The sequence below is a fragment of the Diadema antillarum genome, unplaced genomic scaffold, assembly GCF_040938485.1.
Source record: "Diadema antillarum isolate AM-2024a unplaced genomic scaffold, OU_Dant_1.0 seq00000525_RagTag, whole genome shotgun sequence".
Lineage (NCBI taxonomy): Eukaryota > Metazoa > Echinodermata > Echinoidea > Diadematoida > Diadematidae > Diadema > Diadema antillarum.
Window position 1 is genome coordinate 457,703 of NW_027271477.1, and position 24,449 is coordinate 482,151.

Sequence of the window (24,449 nt, forward strand, 5' to 3'; positions counted from 1 at the left end):
TTTTGCATTTTCCTTTCCTCTATTTTTTTCCTCTCAAAATGTATTGCAACCATTAATTTTGTTTCTTCTTTTGGCGCTAATAATGCATTACAATCTCTTCTTTTCGTCAATCCATGTGTACTGCTGGAACCAGAAAATAGACTATAAAAACCTATGATCAGAGCAGGGAGGTGAGACAAATCACCTCCCTGATCAGAGATAGACTGACAAATATGTCATTGATGCTTGATGGTTTAGAAAGACATGATTCACATATGGATAAAAATAGATAGATAGATAGATAGATAGATAGATAGATAGATAGATAGATAAATAGATAGATAGATACATTATACATACATACATACATAGATAGAGAATAGGGCTACGTAGTAATTTATCTAGATACGGACAATCAGAGAGGGAGAGCGACCAGGAGAGAGATATAACTTGGAAACACTTAAAGGATCATAATTTTGGTTGAGACCTAACTTAATTTTTTTCCTTTTTTTATTTTGGTGAGGAATTGAAAAACTTCTTATGTAATATGACAGAGCATATGTAGCTAATTCCGAGATGAATTCAACGTTTATTTGATGAAAATTGGATGGCTGAGATATATATATCCAAAATGTAGAGATTTACTTTTATTTGTTTGTTTTGGATGTTTCGGCCATTCCAAAAACCGATTTCCTTCATATAAACATTGAATTCCTCTTAGAATATGCTCTGTCTATAAGCTTGGTTTCTTGGTAGGCCCTATCTCGCAAAAAGTTACAGGGCCGGCGCGGGGGCACTTTGTCACCCGGAAAAGGCGCCAGGAAAAATTGAATGTGGTTAAGCTTTTCACAAATTGTATCAGAGCGATTTTTTTTTTTTTTTGCTTGCAGCTGATAAAACCCGGAAGCGGCACCAGAAATATAAACTGCCCCCCCCCCCCCCACTTTTAAACACGTGGCATCGGCCCTGCGAAGCCCATCACAAGCTCATCTCCACCAATTTATACCATCCCTTTAGAGTCAAAGTGTGACTATTCCATGTTCGCACAAATATGAAAAGGCAAGACGATATGGCCCTTGCAGAACACTGTCTTATAGGAAGAACAAGCCTATCCGACACTCTACCATTTTGATGTGGCATGGGTTATATAGAAGGAAAAAATATAATTCAATTGCACTCGATATCACTGATGACCAGAGGATTGCACCATTTAACACTCAGTTTAATCTCTCGAAATCCTATAGAATATCGTATATGTGTGGATAGGTCATGGATTTTTAAAATATATAAAGTTCTATCTTGTTTTGACATTTTACAGTCCAAAAACTGCCGTTTGTAGCCATATTTTTGTGCTTTGGAAATTAAGGGGGGGGGGGGGGGCGTACCGGGCGCAACTGCTGGCAATTACTGGCAGCAACATCAGGAGAATGGCATAATAATTAGATGCGAGCGAGCAAAGAGAGCGAGCTTGGAAATTTTGACATTTTACAGTCCAAAAACTGCCATTTGGAGCCATATTTTTTCGCTTTGGAAATAAAGGAGGGGTGGGGGGCGCAACGGGCGCAACTGCCGGTAATTACTGGCAGCAACATCAGGAGAATTGCTTGACAATTAAATGCGAGCTTGAAAATTTTGACATTTTACAGTCCAAAAACTGCCGTTTGTATAGGCATATTTTTTTTTTTTGCTTTGGAAATTAAGGGGGGGGGGGGGGGCGCACCGGGCGCAACTGCTGGCAATTACTGGCAGCAACATCAGGTGAATGGCATAACAATTAGACGCGAGCGGGCGAAGAGAGCGAGCTTGAAAATTTTGACATTTTATAGTCCCAAAACTGCCATTTGTAGCCATATTTTTTCGCTTTGGAAATAAAGGAGTGGGGGGGGGGGGGGGGCGCACCGGGCCCAACTGCTGGCAATTACTGGCAGCAACATCAGGAGAATTGCGTAACAATTAAATGCGAGCGAGCGAGCGAGCTTGAAAATTTTGACATTTTTACATTCCAAAAACTGCCGTTCTTAGCCATATTTTTTTCGCTTTGGAAATTAAGCGAGGGGGGGGGGGTGGGGGGGGGGCGCACCGGGCGCAACTGCAGGCAATTACTGGCAGCAACATCAGAAGAATGGCATAAACATTAAATGCGAGCGAACGGAGCGAGCGAGCTTGAAAACTTTGACATTTTACAGTCCCCAAACTGCCGTTTGTAGCTATATTTTTTCGCTTTGGAAATCAAGGGGGGGGGGGGGAGCGCACCAGGCGCAACTGCCGGCAATTACTGGCAGCAACTTCAGGAGAATGGCATTACGACTAAATGCGAGCGAGAGGAGCGAGCGAGCTTGAAAATTTTGACATTTTACTGTCCAAAAACTGTCGTTGGAAGCTATATTATTTTTTTTCGCTTTGGAAATTAAAGGGGGGGGGGGGGACGCCCGGTGCGCCCCTCCCCCCGGATCCGCCACTGTAGTCAAGGCTGTGGGTTTATGTTCATGACTGGGGGAGCTATGACCAGCGAGGTGGCGTCATGGAATGGATGTCCAAAATCTGCACTTTAGAGCATTCCCTAAACTAATTGTGCGTGTTTGTTTGTGTGTGTGTATTATATACATGGAAAAGTTAGGAATTAGCCCAGGTCAAGTCTTTTTATTGGCAATGCAAGACATTTAGTATGTAAAGCAACACTGCAAAATCAATGATCTAGCTTTGATGTAACGAAGCGTGAGGTACAAAGGTGTACATTCTACATCACATTGCGCAACATTGTAGCGACTCTTCGTTCGGATGTACTGAGTACACTGCGCACATCCTGCTTATATGCAGAATGCCAACCAGGAATCACGCTAAATCACAATCTTTTGTCGGGTTCGGGTTTTTTGAACAATGTTTCACACTATATACCTATTTAATTATGGTTAAAAGAAATCATAGAAAAAATATCTTATTTCTTGATCACCCTTTCATTCAAAAAGCAGTTTACTAACACTTAAACTACTATTTCGGTAGGGTTTTTTTTTTTTTTTTTACCAGCGGATTGGGAGGGGGCGCACCCCCCCCCCCCCCTCCGTAGTTACGCCACTGCTATTAGGTGAAATAATTGGACAGATTTCTTAAATTCTAACAAAAAAGCAAGAAAATCTTTTCATCGCGGGAATTATGATTATGTGGGGTGGGGCAAATGGTGCGCTTGCCTTCCAATATTTTTATGGGGGCAACATTTTTGTTTTCTTTCAAAAACGAGAAAATCTTCTCATTACGGGAATTATTGATTATGGGGAGGGGGGGCAAAATTAAAATATGCTTGCCCCTCCAATATCTTTATGGGGGTAACATTTTGTTTTTCTGTCAAAAAAAAAAGAAAATCTTCTCGTCTCTGGAATTATGGAGGGGGGGGGGTGGGCAAAATGATATGCTTGCCCCTCCATTTTTTTTTCATTTTTTTTTTAAATGAGGCTAAGGCTCGCTCTTGGGCTGGCAATATGGATTGGTCAGAAGTAACGTACATAGACCCTACATACTTGTAAGTAGCACACGTACGTGCAAACGTGTATAAGTGCTCCGTATCGCACGGATGTACAGTACCGGTCGATAAATAGTAAACACTTAAGAATACTAATAGATATGTATAAAATCAGTGCTGCCAGAACCAAGGGTGCGAATTGTTTTTTGCCGAAGATTTGTGTGTGTGTGTGTGTGTGTGTGTGTGTGTGTGTGTGTGTGTGTCCCTGGTGTCAAATATAAAAAAAAATAGAAAAGAATAATTATTTAGCGTCCGGCGTTGAGGTCACTGGCAGACTTTTTTTATTTTTAGCTTATACTATCAATCTTAGAAAGATAGGCCTATAATTTTTCTCAACTGGAAAATAGCTTTGTATTAGGCCTATCTTTATCTGTTATCTATCCTTTTATCCTTTGCACAGTCGATGCATTAATGGTATAATTCCTGATGTATTTTGTGTTGTGTTAAGTTGTTGAAGAAAAAAAAAGAAAGAAAGAAAGAATATAAATGAATTGAATTGAATTGAATGCATTAGAAGTTGGAGAGTGGTAGTGTGACCATCAGCGTCAATAATTGGATTGTGCCTGAAGCGGTTTAAAATTATGTTAAATTGTCATGTAGGCCTAATTATGTCACAATTAACACATGACTGTGCCTAATCAGCTGACAAGCAGAAAAAAAGTCCTCACACTTTTTTATTTTATTTTATTATCATTATTTTTTTCTTTTTGCTACGAATTACAATTTACACATGTGTAGTCGCCAGTATCAGCTGACAAGAAAAAATAACGCACACACACACACACACACACACACACATGAATTAACACCAACTGAACAACTGCGCTCGATCGCCAAAAAACAACAACCACCCCCCACAAACACACAGACACACAAAGCAGATCTCCACAACTTTTTATTGTCAATTTCGTCAACAAATCAGCTGCAAACTAACAAACAAACAAACCAAAAAGAGGTACACAAGATTTCCTTTTTGTAGCAATTATATGGTAGAATTATGCAAAAAAGAGACAAATTATGCCTGGCATTATAATTAATGCTAGATGCTGAAGCGTCTAAAATTATGCCAGAAAGCACGCCAACTCTGCATATCTAGAGTGCGTGGAGAGATAAGTGAGGCGCCGCGGTTCACGGGACGCATCGTCCGATACACCGCTTTATTTACATCTATAGGTCTACAGTAATAGTATCCGAATAAGTTGTTCTTGCTCCTATGATGGGTATCCGTTGTATTGATGTACACTGCACAACTACTGGAGCTGCTGAACTATGGCTGACCACGAAGATTTGGAATTTAACCCATTATACAAAGCTCTACAGGTAATGTGCATACAGTGAGCACGTATGATAAGCATTGAATGTATCTGTGACTGAGTTTTAGTGTTGTTCCGTGGATTGATTTGTGCGTGTGGGTGCCATTGCAGTATTTCAGTTAAATTAAAAGGAGTGGCTAGAATAAGCGAACGTTTACACGGTCCCACATACTTCATTATATGTTGTGCTGATTCGCAGTGGTGAATACTGAATGAGCCATTCAGCATTGATGACCCAGAGAGTTTGGAGGCGAATAGATCCTAGAGATTTCCGAATGATCCATCTTGTTTAGACAGAAAGATCCGTCTGTCCGGAGGAGTTGTTTATTATTATTTTTCTTTGTGGACGTTATCACCACGTTATTGACAAAAATCGCTCTCCTCCGTATGGGATGGCGTAGACGCAGTCTCCGCAGCTCCCTGACGCGACGACCACTTCCGGTCAAGATTTACTTGTACTATCATGCACATGACACTGCAGAATTATTGGTGGCTAAGGATACTGGAGGATACTGGTTACAAATACCAAGAAGTTGATTGAAATGTAGTATTGACGTATTGTGGATATATGTTTGCATTTGTCGCAGTTTATAAATCTACTCAAAAGCTGCTGCATCACTTCGGTGATCCCTCGCAAGTCGCATTTATTCCAACCCAAAGTTGAATTATTCTTCGGGTTTGCATATGTGTCACACACAAACACACTGCTATAGCTTCTGACCATTGAGAAGTTATAAGGTTTCTGGGACGAATACTGAACTAGGGCTTTCTGTAGCTCAGCTGGTACTGGTAGAGCACCGGGCCGGGCCCACATACATACTGTGTATGCAATGGAAGTCTAGCAGCCCCGGGCCCGGGCTAGCATTGCATCCTGAGATCTCGGGTTCGAATCCCAATGTTGAATCCCATTTTCTTTGCATCTTCAGTTCACAGATCCATTGAAAGGTAATAATATGAAATAGTTTCACCCATGCCATGAAAATTGTGTGCATAGCAAAGTACATCTGTATGTGAACTGTGACATAACAATTTTGTTTGCATATTTTACAGACCAGGTATAGGAGCAGATTTGAAGATGCTCAGGATAGACAATTTCTCGTCTGCATTCCACAGACAGCATCCCTTGTAGGAGTGGACATAAGTGATCAGTTCCTTGGTAAGGATTGCTGTACCGGTATTGATTTGCCCAAAACTCTCACTAGTCTCAGTAGGATTATTGTATCAGGGCAGACCTCCAATTTGTAACATGAAACCTCGTCTTAATGACATGATTAGAGAACTTTCTGTTTCAGTTTCTGTCTTTGTTTTTGTTTTGAAGATATGTAGTTTTTCTCAAGGAATGTAGCCTCCCTCTTCTTAAAATAATTTTTATGCCTTAGATAACCTACATGTACTAGTAGATTTAGAAAATGACATTAAAAGAGTATTGTTAACCTGTTTAGGACAGACTGATTTTGCTACAACACACATTTCCCTTAGACACTTGCCTGAACATACTCTGGATTTGTTGTCAGCGGGTTTACGTAAATACCATTCTTTTGTTCCATAAACTAGATATCATATACATGTAGTTGAATACTTTAGACACAAGCTGTCATTAATTCTGAAAGTAGATACACTGTGCACATGACAAGATGGAAAAGTCCTAAACTTTCATTGTGATTAACATGTAGAGGGGAAATGTGAAAAGACAAGATTATCAATGTATTTTCCATTTTGTTTTTACATACAATTTCTTTTTGATGTTTATGATTCTTTGCACATAGTATCATGAATGTTTACAGTAACTGAGTAAAAAGGCCCAACATTAGTTTAAAAACCTAATATCTGAAAGTGAAGCTGTTTAAAATATCGGTATTTCAATGATTCATCAAAGCTCCTTTTTCTCTGACCTGCAGGTACGCATCTCTTGAAGCCATCTCCAATGTTGCAAGAGTAAGAATCAATGTTTTGTATTACAATATGTTTATATAGTTTCATGTCAGCAACTACAGAACAATACTGTTTCAGACAAGATCCAGATTTTTTTTTCAAGAAGTAAATTTAACAGCTCATTCAATTCATTTCGAGTTGAAAACTGAACCTTTTTCCTTTCCAGTGAAAAAAATTAACTAATATCTAATCTTTAGCTTAAAGTGAAATTGCAAATTTGAGGTAAGAAGTTGCTACAATCATCATCATGTCCCAGTTTATGTCAAATGAAGGGTTATTACTGTATTTTTAGAATTTCCTTTGAAGAGATCCTAGCGTCTCAACATAGGCCATTTTTATTGGCTGATTTTGCTTGAAAAAGTTATTGACAAGACATTAGAGAAAATTTATGGTTAAATGATTATGAGGTTGTAATATTCAGATAGCCTGAGGAAAACAACTGCAGAATGATGGTATTTCTGTGCTCCACCATATTATCCTTTGTGCAGTCATTACATCAGCACAGATAAAAGTGGAAGTAAGACCATATTGGTAGATGAAGCATTCATCCTAACAACAGAGGGATTCAGTCAACCTGGCCGCATCAGAATACTCTCAGAGGAGCTTGGATACAATAAGGTGAGCTTACCATGACTAATAGAAAGAATCAATGGAGTCATACCATGGCCTACTGATTGCTTACTTGAATATATACAAATTGTATATCCAAGGTGTTGCAGATGATATTTGTAGCTTTGATAGGATTGATAGTGAATGTAAATTGATGCTGAAAAACGTAGATTTGTCACGAGGTCAGCATCTCCAGCCTCACCAGCCTCATTAACAGTATGTAAAATGTTTGTTTTTAACATAATCACAATGCAATGACTGTACCACTTTGTTTAATTTAATTTAATTTTTTTAGATATTGCCTCGTATAAATTCATTAACCATGCAGTCACTTTAATGATATAAATGCAGGAGTTATGAAGTTCATCTTGAATAGATTAACGACATATATAGTCAACTACTTCACCTGTATACATTTTTTTTTTTTTTTTTAAGGGGGGTGTGAAGTAATAGCTTGATGTGTTCACTGCTCAACCTCTTGATGCCTGTTTCGCATACTAGTATTGTTTTCTAGAATGAATGTCACTAAAAGAAATCCTATCATTACTGTATATGCTATAATTTTCGCGTACATAAATTTTTGCGAATTGCCGCTGTCACACATTTTCGCGAGTGGTTAAATTCGCGATTGGGGGACCAGAGAAAATATGAAGTGGCAAAGAAAGTGTGAATTTTCAACTTACTAGCAAATAAGAATGATACTAGTTATACACTGCATGAAAAAAACTTACCAAACTCTGCGAACTAGTAAGTTAGAATTCAACATTTTTGAAGTGGTAAAGTCCATCGCGCTAGATTTCTGATGAGTGGTCCCCTTGCGATAATGGATTGGCTCTCTACAGTATTCGTAAGTAGACGTGGACGTGCGTAAACAAGCTTAGCCAGTATGGTCTGTTCGGTAAGCTGTGACATGGTATACTAGTACTGAAATGTTCGTATCATCATGGCAAGGGATTCATTTTGGAAGGTAATATTTTCGCGTGTTGTTAATTTCGCGAATAGCTCCCGACTCGCGAAATTTGCGAAAATAAAACCCCCGCGAAATATGTAGCGTATACAGTATATGAGAATAAATATCATGGGGTAGGATGATATCATAGACTTGATTTGATTACTTCTGTGTAACTAAACAAATCAGTGTTGATTTAGTGCTGATGATTACAAAGTACAAAATGCATACTAAACCTGGTGCTTTTGAAAGTGCCCTTGGTGAAGGAGTCCAAAGCTCAAGTTGAGAAGGAGAGAGGGAATAGTCTGCAAGAAATCCAAATAGAAGATCTGTATCTTGTCGCACTATACTACATGTGCTATACACAGAGCTACCAAGTCTCACGCATTCTGCGTGAGACTCAAGCATTTAGGGTCTGTCTCACGATCTCACGCATGGCATCCATTTTTCTCACGCATCTGGTGAAATCTGCAATTTGGGCCAAAAATAAGGAGCATAGCTCAAAGGATTAAAGTGATAGTTGCAATTGAAGGTATATTTCCCTTTTGCCTTTCAAAATTAGTAAAAAATAGTCACTAAAGTATGCACCAGATCGCATCATTAAGAGCTAATCCCTACCATGGGAGGGGGACACCCTCCTCGTTCGCGTGTGCATGCGCGCGAGCGCCGAGACGCCGATTCATAAAAATCTCACTCATAAAAGTTTTTTGAACTTGGCATCTCTGTATATATCTTTTCTTGATGTGTCATTCATCGTACAACTCGCATTGTGTCTAAGATGATGTGTCCATTTAAGCAAAATTTCAAACTGATCACAAGTCAGATTGTAAAGTTGTCAGTGAAATGTAAGGAAAGTAATCATAGAACTTGAGAGAAAGAGGACAAGATTCACAGTAATTCCTAGATCTTAAAGGACAAGTCCACCTTCATAGACATGTGGATTGAGTGAATGCAGCAATATAAGTAGAACACATCAGTGAGAGTTTGAGGAAAATTGGACAACCCGTTCAAAAGTTATGAATTTTTGAAGTTTCTGCTCAGTCACTGCTGGATTAGAAGACTACTATAGCTTGTGATGTCACATGTGTACAGCGATATAAAGAAAACATAAAGAAGATTCAACATATTTTCACTTTTCTCACATAATAAAAGAACGCTTGACTTGCCTCTTTCAGAAAACAGGCGGAATAATATTACCCTTAACATTCGTCAGTGACAAGTCAAGGTAATGGGTAATTTTTTTCAGAAAATGGAATTTTGTGAAATTCTCTTTATATTTTCCTTATATCGTTGTACGCATGTGACATCATCCACTGTAGTAGTCTTCTCATCCAGCAGTGACTGCACAGATACTTTTAAAATTCATAACTTGTGAATGGAATGTCCGATTTTCCCCAAACTTTCAGCGATGTGTTCTAATAATATAGCTGCATTCACTCAATCCACATGTATATGAAGGTGAACTTGTCCTTTAATATGCGGTATCAATGCATGAATACACATAAACTGTATGTTTATGTTTACTATGAGATGTCAACGATGTAATGCCCAGACCAACCTTCACTGTCTGACTATCTATATCCCAACTAATTCCCCAAACCTTCACCTGTCAACCACCCAGCCCCCCCACATCCATCACACATCATCCTAACAACTTTTCTTTTTCTATGATAATGTGTTCTCCATGTTCTTCTGAGTTGTATCACCCACCAAGACTTGCAATAAACACTTCACTTGTTCTCCCAACTCTCTTCAAGTCAAGATCTATAATTCTCGTGTGTCATACCCACATGACGATTTTAAATTGGTGACGAGGATTGGATAATCATTACTTAAAGAAATATTCTGTCAAAGCATTATTTTGTTTTTGTAAAGCTATGCAGATAATTAGAACATATGTTCTTTCTTAAATATTTAATCAGTATACAGAGAATGTTCATTAGTTGGGCGAGGAATTTGACGAGAAAGTTAATGTCATTTTTTACACAGAATTACAAGCCTTTCAAAATGCTGATCATAGAAAAACCTCTTGAAGGTGCAGTCAAGGTAAGATGTTTTCAGTTTATGTCCTTGAAAATGTAGAGTATTTTTTTTTTCTTTTAGCTGTATGGGTGACTCCCATGATAAGTCTTTTGGACTGGCAATTTTTTTTTTTTCTGTTCTATGGTGAAATTTCCTTATAGCTGAACATTACAGTATATGAAGATATAGAAAGAGATTTTTGGACCTTACTTTAATTCTGTAATGAGAATTTTGTTATGACCTTGTTTGTTTTACCAGGAGTGCTCTGTATTTGTGTCTTTTTGGATGAGGTGTTGTTGGTTCTGTAAGTATACAAATGCTTATCCATGATAATCAGTCGCCGATGCAATGGGTATGCAATTTAGAATGATTTGTATGGAAATGGAGATGTGTGTGAAGTGATGTTTACTTGACACTTGAAATCAGTGTTTGCTTTTACACACAAGATTTGTTTAAAGGGACACACACACAAAAAAAAAAGAAGGGCTTGGTTTATGAGAAATATTAGAATTTATGGAATCTTATCTATGAATTTGTCAATTTCCCAAATCTATGTGAATGAAACATCATTTTGATTTTGATGGTCCCCCTCCATGGAATAATATTTTTGCTCTTGAATAAAGACTGTGCAACATTTGTCAGAGCTCTCCTCTCGTCAATATTGCACTGCTTCATGTGTATTAAAGCTGATTGCGCCTTGATAGCACAGCATTCTATTTATTCCTGATTAACCTGCATACCGGTAATTGGTCTGGAAAGTTTCCATGATGACTTCCAGGAAATGTTGTAAGTTGGAAGAACCACCTTGTACAGTCCTATAAAGAGACTTCATATGTTCCTACTGAAATAGCGCTGAAAGGAAAGTTGGGAAAAGGCAAGGGTAGTAGGGTTTGTAGGTTGGGATGTGACAATAAATTCATTAATGACACTTGTCTCCAGCAAATTGATAAAATAAAAGAAATATGGAGAATGAGGAGGATGGGAGAGAAAGATAAATAGATAGATGGATAAATGGACAGAGAGGGAGAGAGAGAGAGAGGGGGGGCATTTTGTAAATGAAGGTGGGGGAATAATTTTTGTCACATGATGAAAGACTGATTAACATCAGCAATTGCTTATTTTTATGCCTCCGCCACGAAGTGGTACCAGAGGCATTATGTTTTCGGGTTGTCCGTCCGTCCGTCCTTCCGTCCGTCCGTCCTTCCGTCCGTCCGTCCTTCCGTCCGTCCGTCTGTCCTTCCGTCCGTCCGTCCGTCCGTCCATAATGAATTTTGTGGACAGGGTAACTATCAAAACCTTTTTAGGTATCCTAATGAAACTTGGCATTTATGTGTATTAGGGGGTGAAGTTGTGCCTATCAACTTTTGGGTGCACATGCTCAAGGTCAAAGGTCAAAAGGTCAAGGTCAAATACATAAAATTTCACTATTTCCACCATATCTATACAATGCCTGAAGATATTTTCTTGAAACTTAGTGTATATATATATTACCCAATTAAGATTCTCTGGTGAAAGTTTGGGTCATGAGGTCAAAGGTCAAAGGTCAAAAGGTCAAGTAATAATATTAAAACTTCACCTTTTTTTTCTGTACCTTGGAAATTGTTCAAGGTATCTTCATAGAACATAGTATATATACATGTACTGACTAGCAGTGATTATCTAAAGAATTTAGGGTTCATGGGGTCAAAGGTCAGGGGTCAAAGGTCAAGGGCAACACTTCAAAATTTTACTATTGCCGTCATGTTTATGCAATGCCAGCAGGATTTTTTTTTTTTACTTGGTGTATGCATGTATAACCCAATAGAAATTCTCTGGAAAGTTTTTTTTTTTCTTTTGTTTTTGCCTCAAAGGTCAAAAGGTCAAAGATCAAATGAAAGTGCTGAACTAAGTTTTTCCTCCATATCTCCGAAGTGGCTCAAGTTATCTTGAAACGTACTACATATTTATGCATGTTTTGCCTGACAGTGATTATCTTATGAATTTTAGGGTCAAAGGCCAGATGAAAATGGTAACAATTTACTATTCAATACAGAAATTGCACTTTTTCTCCATACCTTGAAAATTACTCAATGCATAAATGTATGAATGGGTCAAAGTCAAGGTAAAGTCCTTAAATCCCAAATACATGCTCTCCTATTCATCCAATTAAACCTAGGTCAAGGAAGGTGAACATTCCATCACATTTGTGACAAACTTGTCATTTTGATATTTTGCCAATTTTGTGAAAATGTAATCACACATTGTCGACATGTACTATCTAGACCTATTAGGAGAATCATGCATTATGGCGGAGGCATACCAGTCGCCATAGCGACATTTCTAGTTTTTTGTGTGTCATTGATAGTTGAAATAATTTACTTTGTTGAACAGTGTTAGAAGTCACAGTAGAGGAGGGATGTTGGTGTTGTGTATAACATGACAGTTCTCACATTTCTTTACACAAGTCAGTTTGGTCATACCGTAGGACATAGAATTTCTGTCAGTAGTGTGCCACCAGTCATTGTACGCTAAATTCATGATGATGATTAACTTAACAGTTTGTAAGAAAGAAAAAGAGATCTTGTATCAGCTGCATTTATTTGAAGCGATGTTTTGAGTAGTGAATGTATAACTTGTGAATTTTGTAATACACTAGTACTGGCCATGTTTCCATGACGGATCTGTATGTCTGTGCTCCGTTGTGTCTATGAGAGATGTTTTAGTGAGGTGTGTCTGTAAGGGATGTCAGTGAGGTGTGTCTGTAAGGGATGTCAGTGAGGTGTGTCTGTAAGGGATGTCAGTGAGGTGTGTCTGTAAGGGATGCCAGTGAGGTGTGTCTGTAAGGGATGCCAGTGAGGTGTGTCTGTAAGGGATGTCAGTGAGGTGTGTCTGTAAGGGATGTCAATGAGGTGTGTCTGTAAGGGATGTCAGTGAGGTGTGTCTGTAAGGGATATTAATGACACATCTTTGTTTTTGTGCTCTGTGATTTCAGGGACGAAGGGGATCAGCTGGTTTTTCAGATGATTTCCTCACACCAAGAGCAAGTTACTTTGAGTGAGTTAAAGACACTGATGTTTGTTCACAAATCTCTGATGTGACAGAGAATAACTAGAAATGTCGCTACAGCGACTGGTTATACCCCCGCCAAACAACATTTCATAAGCTTTGGTCAAAACAACATTTCATAAGCTTTGGTCAAAAAACTGAGGAAGTAGTTAAATCCGCAAGATCTTTCCTTGATCTTCTGCCATTAATATGCCGTTACCATGGCAACGTACTTTCGGGTACTGTCGAAAAATGCGTCTTGCATATCTACAACCAAAGGCACACATCTGCACCAAGTTTCATGGAAATTGGGCAAAAACTGAGGAAGTAGTTTGCAACACAAAATTTTCCATCATTTTGGCTCATAATATGTGAGCTGTTACCATGGCAACATACTTTTTGTCACTGTCAAGAAATGTGTCATGCTGACCTGTATCCTAAGTGAAACATTCAATATGAATTCCATGAGAATTGGAAGAACACTGATGAAGCAGTTTTGCCATGAAGCATTTTGCCCTATATTTTACCAATAACATGCCGTTACCATGGCAACACACTTTTTGCCACTGCGGAAATATGTGTCTTGCACATTAACATATTCAGATGAACATCTGTACCTAATTTCATAAAAATTGATCAAAAACTGTGGGAGGAGTTCGCGACGCAAGATTTGTACCCATTTTTGCCCATAATATGCCGTAACCATGGCAACGTACTTTTGGGTACTGTCAAAAAATACGTCTTGCACATCTACAACCCAAGGCACCCATCTGTGCCAAGTTTTATGGGAATCGGTTGAAAACTGAGGAAGTAGTTCGCGACGCAAGATTTGCAACGGACCGACCGCCCGACTGCCCGACCGACCGCCCGACCGACCGACCGCCCTACCGACCGCCCGACCGTCCGCTGATTCCTATATACCCCCTTCAAACTTCGTTTGGCGGGGGTATAAAGATATGTGCTTGCTGCCCTTTATAACAACAATGAAAGAAACAAAAATATTAGAAGGAAATCAAAATAATGGATGGAATTGAATACAATAAAGTGTATATTTTGTAAATGTATTCCTTGAGAATTATGTGATGAAGCAGACATGAGACTGTTGTGGGAAGTGTGGTTAATGTTTGAGAGCTGTATACAGTATAGCTATTGTCTCTTCATGATTGTGGTCCTAGAAACCAGCGGCTCCTGGCCCTTTTCACAGAGAATCGTCCAAGCATGCAGCGATTAGAGGAGAGTGTGCAGCAGTTCAACCAGAACTACATGATAGTCAGAGGCTACCTGACTGACATCAGCAACAAACTCAGGAGGATTTGTGAAGAACATAAACAGGTGAAACAAAGTTTACATATCAAACCCATTGTTGATGTCTTGTTAAGACTTTGATAAATGTATTACATTTTGTCTCTCTCTTCTGGTCTACAAGGGCAGGGGTTAAAAATCGTACAAAATCATTGACTGCCATGTGACTGCATTGTATTCTAAACTCATTTTTCTGACTGAAGTTTTGTATGTACATTTGTATATATTTTGAAACAATGATGGTAGAAATGTGGCTGTGTGCTTCTAGACAGGTTGTGCAAACTTGACGCCATGAAACAGTGATCAAGGGATTTTTCAAGCAGTGAAACCTAATTCTACCCATTGTTTGTAATTTATCATCTTGTGTTCATGCCATACAAATGTGTATCTTCACAGCATTTTGACTAGTTTTCTCAAAAGACAATGAGTCAGAGGCACAATGAAATAAGATACAAGAAGCAATAGAACACTGGTGCACCAGAGTTTTGTGTATCATACTTCACAAAAGAATTTATTTGATGCAAATTTAATGTGAAATATATCCTAATTTGATTTACCCTTCTGTCATAGACATGAAAAGAAAATTACTTCAAATTTTGTCATTGTAAACATACATTTGTACATTGAAATGCAATAGTCTTACAAATTTCCTGACTTTGATTTTTAAATCAATTTGCAATTTGTTGATGTCCCATGTGATGTCTTCTAGCTTGTCTCCATAATCTTTAATCTGAGTTTCTTCTCTCTTTCAAAATCCAAGGGAGAATAGCTTTTCATTATTATTTCAATCATCCATATTAAGGCCAGCCTCTGAAACAAGTGTATAATGCTGTCACTATGATTTATTTATTTTTTTCTCAAATAACCCCCCTTCCCCCTAAAAAAAAAAAACACCCACAAAACAAAACAAAAACAGGAAAGTGAATTGCAAGTAGAAGATAACATTTTGAGTGTTCAGAACACAAACAGATGAGTTTGTCGTTATTACCAAAAAAAAAAAAAAATGTAAGAATGATGTCCTGATGTGAGCCCAAATTTTGCATCTCTGTGATCATCCCTGCAGGCTTTCCTTGCAGCAAACCAGTACGTTAAACTACAGTCTGATGGCAGACTTGAAGAGGTTATTTCTGTTGCTGTTGAGAGGTAAGATAAGATCTTATGATAAACCAATCATTTAACTTGTGCCATGTTTGCACCCCCAACTCAGTCGACGGCATGCCAAGTTCGCATATTCTGCTCAAACGCACAAAGCGGCCCAAACCGATGGATAAATTGCCACATGCCACGAAGGATGAAACGATGTTAAAACAGTGATATGCAGTTTGTTTTGGATCTCAGCATGCCAGGTGACCACATCTGGTCAGTGTCCAGAGAACTTATGACATACCTCATCCCACTGCTTTGAAGAACAACAAAAAATGCAGATAGTAATGTAACAATTAATATGTTTCATTATACACAGCTTGCATACATACTGAGGAATTTTGTGTTACAGTGCACTCAGTTACAATGAACACAGGTATAACAAAAGTATACAACAAAGTAAAAATTCAGATCCCAAAATCTTTATAAAGTCTATGGGCCAAAATTGGCTTAAAATGAACATGGTTAGAGCAAATTTTTTGTTTTCACAAAGTCATTTCCGAGCGCCATAGAAAACAAAAGAAATTTGCTCCTTTACAATGAAATGCAGATTGCTTACAGAGTTAGAGTGCACTGTATACAGGTTTAGTCAAATTGTAAACCATATTGACCCCAGTGAGATACCCCGTGGATTTTTCAAAGTTGTGATTGTAATAATCATTTCTTCATATTTCCACCACTAGCTGTGTCATGGGTGGAGTCCACTCCAAGGTGTTCAAAGCCATCTGCTCAGAGAAGCATCAGGACGACAACCTTGTATCTGACAAGCTTCACAAGCTACAGGGAGTGACTGGTGAACAGCTAGGGGTTCCTGAAGATTTCTGCTGCCCTCTACCAGCTTCAGTGAGATAGCTTTATTCTTGCTATATGCATAACTGTCTTTCTCATCACATTCTGAATATCTATATCAATTACTTGTAAGCAAATTTGGTTGCAAATTCCTTGACAATGATATCCATAAATGGGACTATATCACATTGTACTTTTTTCCTTTCTCTCTAAAAAGCACCTGTCATTTGACACTGTAAAGTAAAAATGAATATATGAATGTGATGTCATGTCATGGTAATGACTTTTGACTGGATTCTTTGTTTGTTTGTTTGTTTTTTGCTCACAGGTAGTGGAGCTGGCCAGGCTTGACAGCATCAACACACCTCATGAAAAACTCATCTGCCTTCAGTCTACTCTTGTAAGTTACTCATAATATACCAAACAGTTTACAGTGGCATGATATTTGATGATTGCTCAAATCAGATGCAGAGAATTGTATGAAAATAATGCAATTTTGTTGTAGTGTTAGCAAGATGTAAATGTTTGTTCTTGAAATGTGATGACTTTGGTGGTTATTAATTTGAGAAAATCTGTTTGTACAGGACAACATTACGGAAGAGGTGAACGTTTACCTGAGAGACAATCTGGCGCCAGGTCAAAGTCTAAAATGTTTGACCTCAGATGACCTCATTCCCCTTTTGGTAAGTTTGCTCTGTTTGCTGCATTCCACATTGATGCTGTTCAGCAATTCTGATTATACCACAGGCATGGAGTATGTTAAAAAACAGACATAAAAATAATCATTGATGTATTCATGAGTCTACAGCAACACATTCCAAATATCTTTTCTTACTATGCAATACTATGGCTTGACACTCATCTACAATTGTAGCTTATGATGACAAGATTGATTAGAAAGCATGAAATGTGAATAAGTGTAAAATGTGATGTGGCTTATGTGCAAGGTCAGTTGGAACCGTCTGTTCTGTGGTGAAGACTGAAGGAAGCAAAGAGCCATTGGAAGTAAAATTTTGTTGATAATGTGAAAGTATGTGTTATTACTTTGATCGACTGAAATGCCTGGGTACTGTTATAAGACATTGTTGTTAATGAAAATCAACGTGCTATTAAATTTTCAAAATACTTGTCTATTTAGAAAGTGATGGTCAATACGGTGTCCAACTTGTGCACTGCTCATTTTGTTGTTGTTGTAATGTTGTTGTAAAGAAGATATCCTCAGTCAGCTATGCTCCTGTTTTATCAGCACCAAGTCATTTTTGTGTATTGGTCTGTAATTTCTTGATGAAGATTCTGTTATTGGTTGTCACACCTTCCTGTGTGTTAGGTGGTAGTGATCAGCCGAGCCAAGTGCAGACATCTGTGCAGCAATCTCTACTACATTGAAAACTATCACTGGGTGACTTCTAGACATGATAACTTGGGGTAAGTTTTGACCAATCTTGATTACCTAGCATCATACTTTGAGACATGATGACTTTCTTTGCATACTACCTTCATTTACCTTTCATAAATAGCATGTAAGATCTGTATTCCTGTGCCTCAGAAGATGCCGATTAGGCATTATGCTTAGATTGTCCGTCTGTCTGTCCAATTTTTAATAATTTTCCTGATATTGCATCACAATTTGCTATGCATTTTTATACCACTGCTACACAAACTATCTTTAGTGTAGCATTTGTATTCCATAGAAGTGTACCTGATACCATTCAAAATATTGTTAATCAGCTGCAGTGGGTAATCAAATTTGAGTTAAAAAATTATTCCCTGCTGTCAGTCAGTTCTCTAATCCTGCTGTGAATGTAAGCTAATATATTTGTTAACATAAAGTCTCTCTATCCTGTGTGTCTAGGTATTCATTAGTAACCTTCACAGCAGCTGTGGAGTACATCAAAGAAACAGACTTCTCACACATCAAAACAAGCAAGAACAGAATGAAGAAAGAGGTAATGATAAGAGAGGATGTTATAACAGTTTGTAATGACCAGTTCAAGATCTGAAGAAATTTACTCCTATACATGACTGCTAAACACATAATATGTTACATACTATCTTCTACCCATATGTATCTGTTTATTACCTCGTTTCCTAATCATTTATCTTTGTTGTTGTTGAAGTGCTTACATGCATCCTGTCATGTATGTATATGGTAGCTCTTTTTCAACCTATGCATTGTTACCTAGGATGCTTTCGAGCACTCTCCTAAAGCAAACTGAACAGTACCGAACCCGTCTTAGAGGAGTGCTCCAATGCTCCTAAAGTGTATGAGTGATATGATTGTGATGCAAAGTTCTCATCAATGCAATCATTCTTGTAGATGAGCATTGAGGAGCTGATGGCAGCCTCCAAGTTTGCCTATACCAGTGGCACCAGTGGAGACACCACACCCACTCAAGCTCCCCTGGATGGTGGGACTAGTGAGGCAGGACCAGCACCACATGTGATGGCAGAGAGACAATCTTCCCACCAGATGAAGTCACTTCAGACGCAGCTTGACAACATCAGCCGTATGATGGAGTCCTCTTCTATTGCACCCAGAAGTGTGTTTGGAGGTGAGACTACTACTGATCTCAATGGGCGCAGGGCATGACTTACTAGTCTGGTTGTACCAGTCTTGTTGATATCTCTTTCCAGCTTGAGACAGTCTCATCACATGAATTTATTTTCTTCATCAAGGCCAGAAACAGAGTAAACATTGTGTTTGCACAAATCTCAAATGTGTATGTGATATCGACTGAAAAGTTCCAACACCTTTGCTAATTTTGACCATGATGATACTGCAACTGTAAGTATGCTATTGCAAGTAAAATACAAAACATTAATATATATAGATGATGACTGGCGGGGGAGGGAACATACCGAATGTTCCACCCGAAGGGTTTGAAATGCTATTGAGGGAGGTTATAAGTCCTGAGACGAAGTCGAGGGACTTATAGCCCCCCGAAATAGCATTTCAAACCCTGAGGGTGGAACGTTTGGTACATGTTCCCGACAACAAAAGTCATCATCTGTTCTATTATATGGGTTAGTCAAATACGTCAACGTCAACCACCAACAAAGATCGTAGAGAATCAGTGTACTTACGCGTAGCTAGCATAGCCCGACCAGACGCTGTTAATACGCAGTGCGCTACACAGCGACTGGGCTGTGTATAGTTACAGTGTACGATCTTTGCAACCACCAGCATGCATAACGCATGCAGAGCACAACGCACTCGATCACTCGCTCGCGCAGAGCCAAATTCACTGTGCGCGCGTGGGTGGCCAGTCCTAGGCCTTCTGTCATTTGTTACGTGAAAATGTTCTCCCATGGGAGAACATTACCAAGAATGTTCGCCCATGGGCGAACATAACGAATGTACCTCCATCACGTGACTCTGTTTAGCCAATCACTAACCGGTATTTGACTAACCCATTTGATATAACCACATGTGTACTGGTTGCTCTTCTTTTTTTGCATGTCAAGCCCTTCCAGACAAAGAATGGAAGTATGCCACTTACTGAATGTTAATTATTTCATTTCTGTTGTGCAACATACAGAACAGATGTAAACAAACACTGCAGAATACATGTAGCATACAGAAATATGACTTAAAATTATGAGTGATACCAACATAGAGAAAATTTAGGTGTATTTTTAAAAAATCAAGCTTTATAATGAAAACATAAAAAGACTGTATAACTGAAAGTGCTGGAATGAGATGACAATATCAAGCACAGAAGCAATCAAAAGTAGAAGTAAAAATGTGAACATACATCACTAGAAAGATGCTGTCTTCCTCTGGCTCATTTTAATCTTAGAGGAATTTATCCTCAACCACTCTAAGCCGGTTAAGAGTCACAACACACTGAAATAAGTCTCTCTATTAGATGGACATTAATTCCACTACCATGTACTGTTAAGCAAGCGATATATTTGTTCTCGCTTGACAAAATAAGCCAAAGTAGTTGTAAGCCCAATCCTTTGATATGCTTTTAGTGTGATATTTATATGATATTGGATGGCTATGAATGGGATACCAGGTAATATTGCCCGAGTTAGGGCCAATATTGCACGAATCGAAGATAGTGCAATATTGACTCTAACGAGTGCAGTATTCCCTGGTATTCCATGAATCAAGGCCATCTAATATAATTATCATCATCTATACAATCAAGTAGAGCAACCATGAACTGCACAAAATTACCCGGCTTCTACTCGTCTCTGAAGTTGACTCGGCAATCCCATCCCAGCGCTGAAAAGGGGAAGCCCCTAAACCTGCGTATGAAACAAACAACTAGCAAGATGTTTGCGCGCTTGTGAAAAATGTAACAAAATGACACGCACTAGTAGCAAGTGTTTGCGCATTTAGCAAGCGTTTGCGCATTCAGCAAGCGCTCACGCAATAAACGAGACAGAACTGAATATGGTGTGATCTTGAACGGCAAGTAACAACGGTAGCCTATGGGGAATTAATACGTTGTTCTATGCGATTCGTTCAATATGCTCTGATATTGAACGGTAAAAATTGAGCGGACTACAATACGCGTTTTTAATGCGCCGCTAAAATGTCCTATGTAGATGATGATATGGAAAATAGTATCATGATGATATTGGCTGGCCTGTAATATTGGTGTGATCCACTATCAATACACAGTATTACAATATATGAGACCATTGTATTGCACTTGTCCTCAATCTATGTGAAATAAACCTGGTAAACACAGAATGTTAATTCTTTATACTAGATAAGCTACATGATGAGAGTTTTGTCAGCACATCCAGATTTAAAGAAGCCCTTCTTCATAAATGATTAGTTCTTTGATTATGTTTGGACATTTTTGATATCAGTTGCATTTCTAAACTCTTTGAATTCCATTCCATGTCCATCCAATATGTATACCATGAGATTTCCTGAAGTGATGATGTGTGATGTGATAATCTGTGCAGGTTTCAATGGTGCACATGATGGAGGAGCTAAGGGACCACCTCCTGATGTGATTCCTGCCACAGAACACAGACCAAACAGGACCCAGCTAGGGTGAGTCTAATCACAGAACACAGACCAAACAGGACCCAGCTAGGGTGAGTCTAGTCACAGAACACAGACCAAACAGGACCCAGCTAGGGTGAGTCTAGTCACAGAACACAGACCAAACAGGACCCAGCTAGGGTGAGTGTAGTCACAGAACACAGACCAAACAGGACCCAGCTACGATGAGTCTAGTCACAGAACACAAACCAAACAGGACCCAGCTAGGGCGAGTCTAGTCACAGAACTCAGACCAAACAGGACCCAGCTAGGGTGAGTCTAGTCACAGAACACAGACCTAACAGGACCCAGCTAGGGTGAGTCTAGTCACAGAACACATACCAAACAGGACCCAGCTAGGGTGAGTCTAGTCACAGAACACAGACCTAACAGGACCCAGCTAGGGTGAGTCTAGTCACAGAACACAGACCTAACTGGACCCAGCTAGGGTGAGTCTAGTCACAGAGAACAGACCTAACAGGACCCAGCTAGGGTGAGTCTAGTCACAGAAAAAAGACCTAACAGGACCCAGCTAGGGTGAGTCTAGTCACAGAACACAGACCTAACAGGACCCAGCTAGGGTGAGTCTAGTCACAGAAAACAGACCTAGCAGGACCCAGCTAGGGTGAGTCTAGTCACAGAACACAGACCAAACAGGACCCAGCTAGGGTGAGTCTAGTCACAGAACACAGACCAAACAGGATCGAGCTAGGGTGACTCTAATCACAGAACACAGACCAAACAGGACCCAGCTAGGGTGAGTGTAGTCACAGAACACAGACCAAACAGGACCCAGCTAGGGTGAGTGTAGTCACAGAACACAGACCAAACAGGACCCAGCTAGGGTGAGTCTAGTCACAGAAAACAGACCTAACAGTACCCAGCTAGGGTGAGTCTAGTCACAGAACACAAACCTAACAGGACCCAGCTAGGGTGAGTCTAGTCACAGAACACAGACCAAACAGGACCCAGCTAGGGTGAGTCTAGTCACAGAAAACAGACCTAACAGGACCCAGCTAGGGTGAGTCTAGTCACAGAACACAGACCAAACAGGACCCAGCTAGGGTGAGTGTAGTCACAGAACACAGACCAAACAGGACCCAGCTAGGGTGAGTCTAGTCACAGAAAACAGACCTAACAGGACCCAGCTAGGGTGAGTCTAGTCACAGAACACAAACCTAACAGGACCCAGCTAGGGTGAGTTTAGTCACAGAACACAGACCAAACAGGACCCAGCTAGGGTGGGTCTAGTCACAGAACACAGACCAAACAGGACCCAGCTAGGGTGGGTCTAATCACAGAACACAGACCAAACAGGACCCAGCTAGGGTGAGTCTAGTCACAGAACACAGACCAAACAGGACCCAGCTAGGGTGGGTCTAATCACAGAACACAGACCAAACAGGACCCAGCTAGGGTGAGTCTAGTCACAGAAAACAGACCTAACAGGACCCAGCTAGGGTGAGTCTAGTCACAGAACACAGACCAAACAGGACCCAGCTAGGGTGAGTCTAGTCACAGAACACAGACCAAACAGGACCGAGCTAGGGTGAGCCTAGTCACAGAAAACAGACCTAACAGGACCCAGCTAGGGTAAGTCTAGTCACAGAACACAGACCAAACAGGAACCAGCTAGGGTGAGTCTAGTCACAGAAAACAGACCTAACAGGACCCAGCTGGGGTGAGTCTAGTCACAGAAAACAGACCTAACAGGACCCAGCTAGGGTGAGTCGAGTCACGGAACACAGACCAAACAGGACATTTTTTTTTTTTTTTTTTTTTTTGGGGGGGGGGGTTATCTTGAAGATCAGGTGAGCAGCACCCCCACCCCCCGCCCCCACCCCTAAATTTTTTGTTTCCACATTTGTTTTGAATAGTAAGATAAAAGAAAGAAACTTCACATTGGAAAAAGTGATAAAACTACGCATTCAGAAGAATGTAGTGCTCATCTACTTTCATCATATTTTCTTCTTACAGAGGATTCTTAGCTGCCCTGCAGAGTGACGTTCTGGACTGTTCATATGGCAAGCTGGACTAGTCTTGTGTCAAGATTCATAGCCAAGCGAGGTTTTTGCTCTCTGATGGTTTTGACAGCTTGGATGAATGCCGAGAAGATTGTAAACTCTGGACAAAGTATTTGTTTACCTGTTGAAAATTTCTTGCATTGTACTCATATTGATTTCAAAATGTTTGGCAGTAGACTGTCTGAGACTTGGAAGATGTGCAATGTCAAAGATGACTGAGTAAACAAATTTTGTTCATTTTCCTCATTGGAAAGAGAAGTGTTTAGAGTAAATGTTGTGATTTCTTGTGCAATACTCTTGTTTCTGTTTTCACTGCAATACAGTCAGTGAACACTAGGCGATGTCCTGAATTCTAGCTTCAGTTTTTAAGATGCAATATGTTCATTGAGCATTGACAAAAAGAAGAAAGCAGCTGTGCACACCTGAAAGTTGTAAAAAAAAAGAGACTCCACTCGCATCATCTAGTGGAGATTTTTGTTTTGTTTTGTTTCCTGTGCTGTAATTATGTGAATATTGTATTTATTGATCAGTGAAGTGATTCGTTTTTTATTCAGGAAATCCTCCCATATCAGATCTAAAACACTAAACATCTTGTCTTGCTTCAAAAAAAAAAAAACGGAAATGAAAAATAATTTGATGCAAGCAGATAAAATCCAACAGTTTGCCTAGTTTGTATAAGAAAATGGATGTGAAGTATATGGCTGACCATGCAGTACATGGTTCCAGTGTAAGAGGGCTAACCTGCAAGATGATTGTTCACAGAATATCATGTCAGGTGTCCACAAAGGGAAGGGGGATTAGTCCAAGACTGCAGACAAGTACACTGAAAGAATGCCAA

The 24,449-nt window shown here is 39.4% G+C and overlaps 1 protein-coding gene across 1 annotated transcript; it reads left to right on the plus strand.

Moving 5' to 3' along the window:
- Nucleotides 1–4,736: 4,736 nt before the first annotated feature.
- LOC139734407 (ankyrin repeat domain-containing protein 27-like) lies at nucleotides 4,737–23,668 on the plus strand. Its single transcript, XM_071645194.1, has 16 exons — nucleotides 4,737–4,813; nucleotides 5,857–5,962; nucleotides 6,705–6,741; nucleotides 7,227–7,356; nucleotides 10,286–10,342; nucleotides 13,290–13,351; nucleotides 14,518–14,674; nucleotides 15,708–15,787; nucleotides 16,471–16,630; nucleotides 16,905–16,976; nucleotides 17,161–17,259; nucleotides 17,904–18,001; nucleotides 18,429–18,522; nucleotides 18,894–19,128; nucleotides 21,506–21,596; nucleotides 23,565–23,668. Exons 1-16 carry the CDS (start codon nucleotides 4,763–4,765, stop codon nucleotides 23,623–23,625), a joined length of 1,590 nt encoding a protein of 529 aa, XP_071501295.1. The 5' UTR covers nucleotides 4,737–4,762; the 3' UTR covers nucleotides 23,626–23,668.
- The last annotated feature ends 781 nt before the right edge of the window (nucleotides 23,669–24,449 follow it).

Excerpts from the sequence above, each read along its gene's own strand:
- LOC139734407 (XM_071645194.1), top strand. The coding sequence starts at position 4,763 with ATGGCTGACCACGAAGATTTGGAATTTAACCCATTATACAAAGCTCTA. Across the intron at positions 7,357-10,285 it reads AGGAGCTTGGATACAATAAG|AATTACAAGCCTTTCAAAAT; the intron begins GTGAGCTTACCA and ends TTTTTTACACAG. Across the intron at positions 16,977-17,160 it reads TCTGCCTTCAGTCTACTCTT|GACAACATTACGGAAGAGGT; the intron begins GTAAGTTACTCA and ends CTGTTTGTACAG.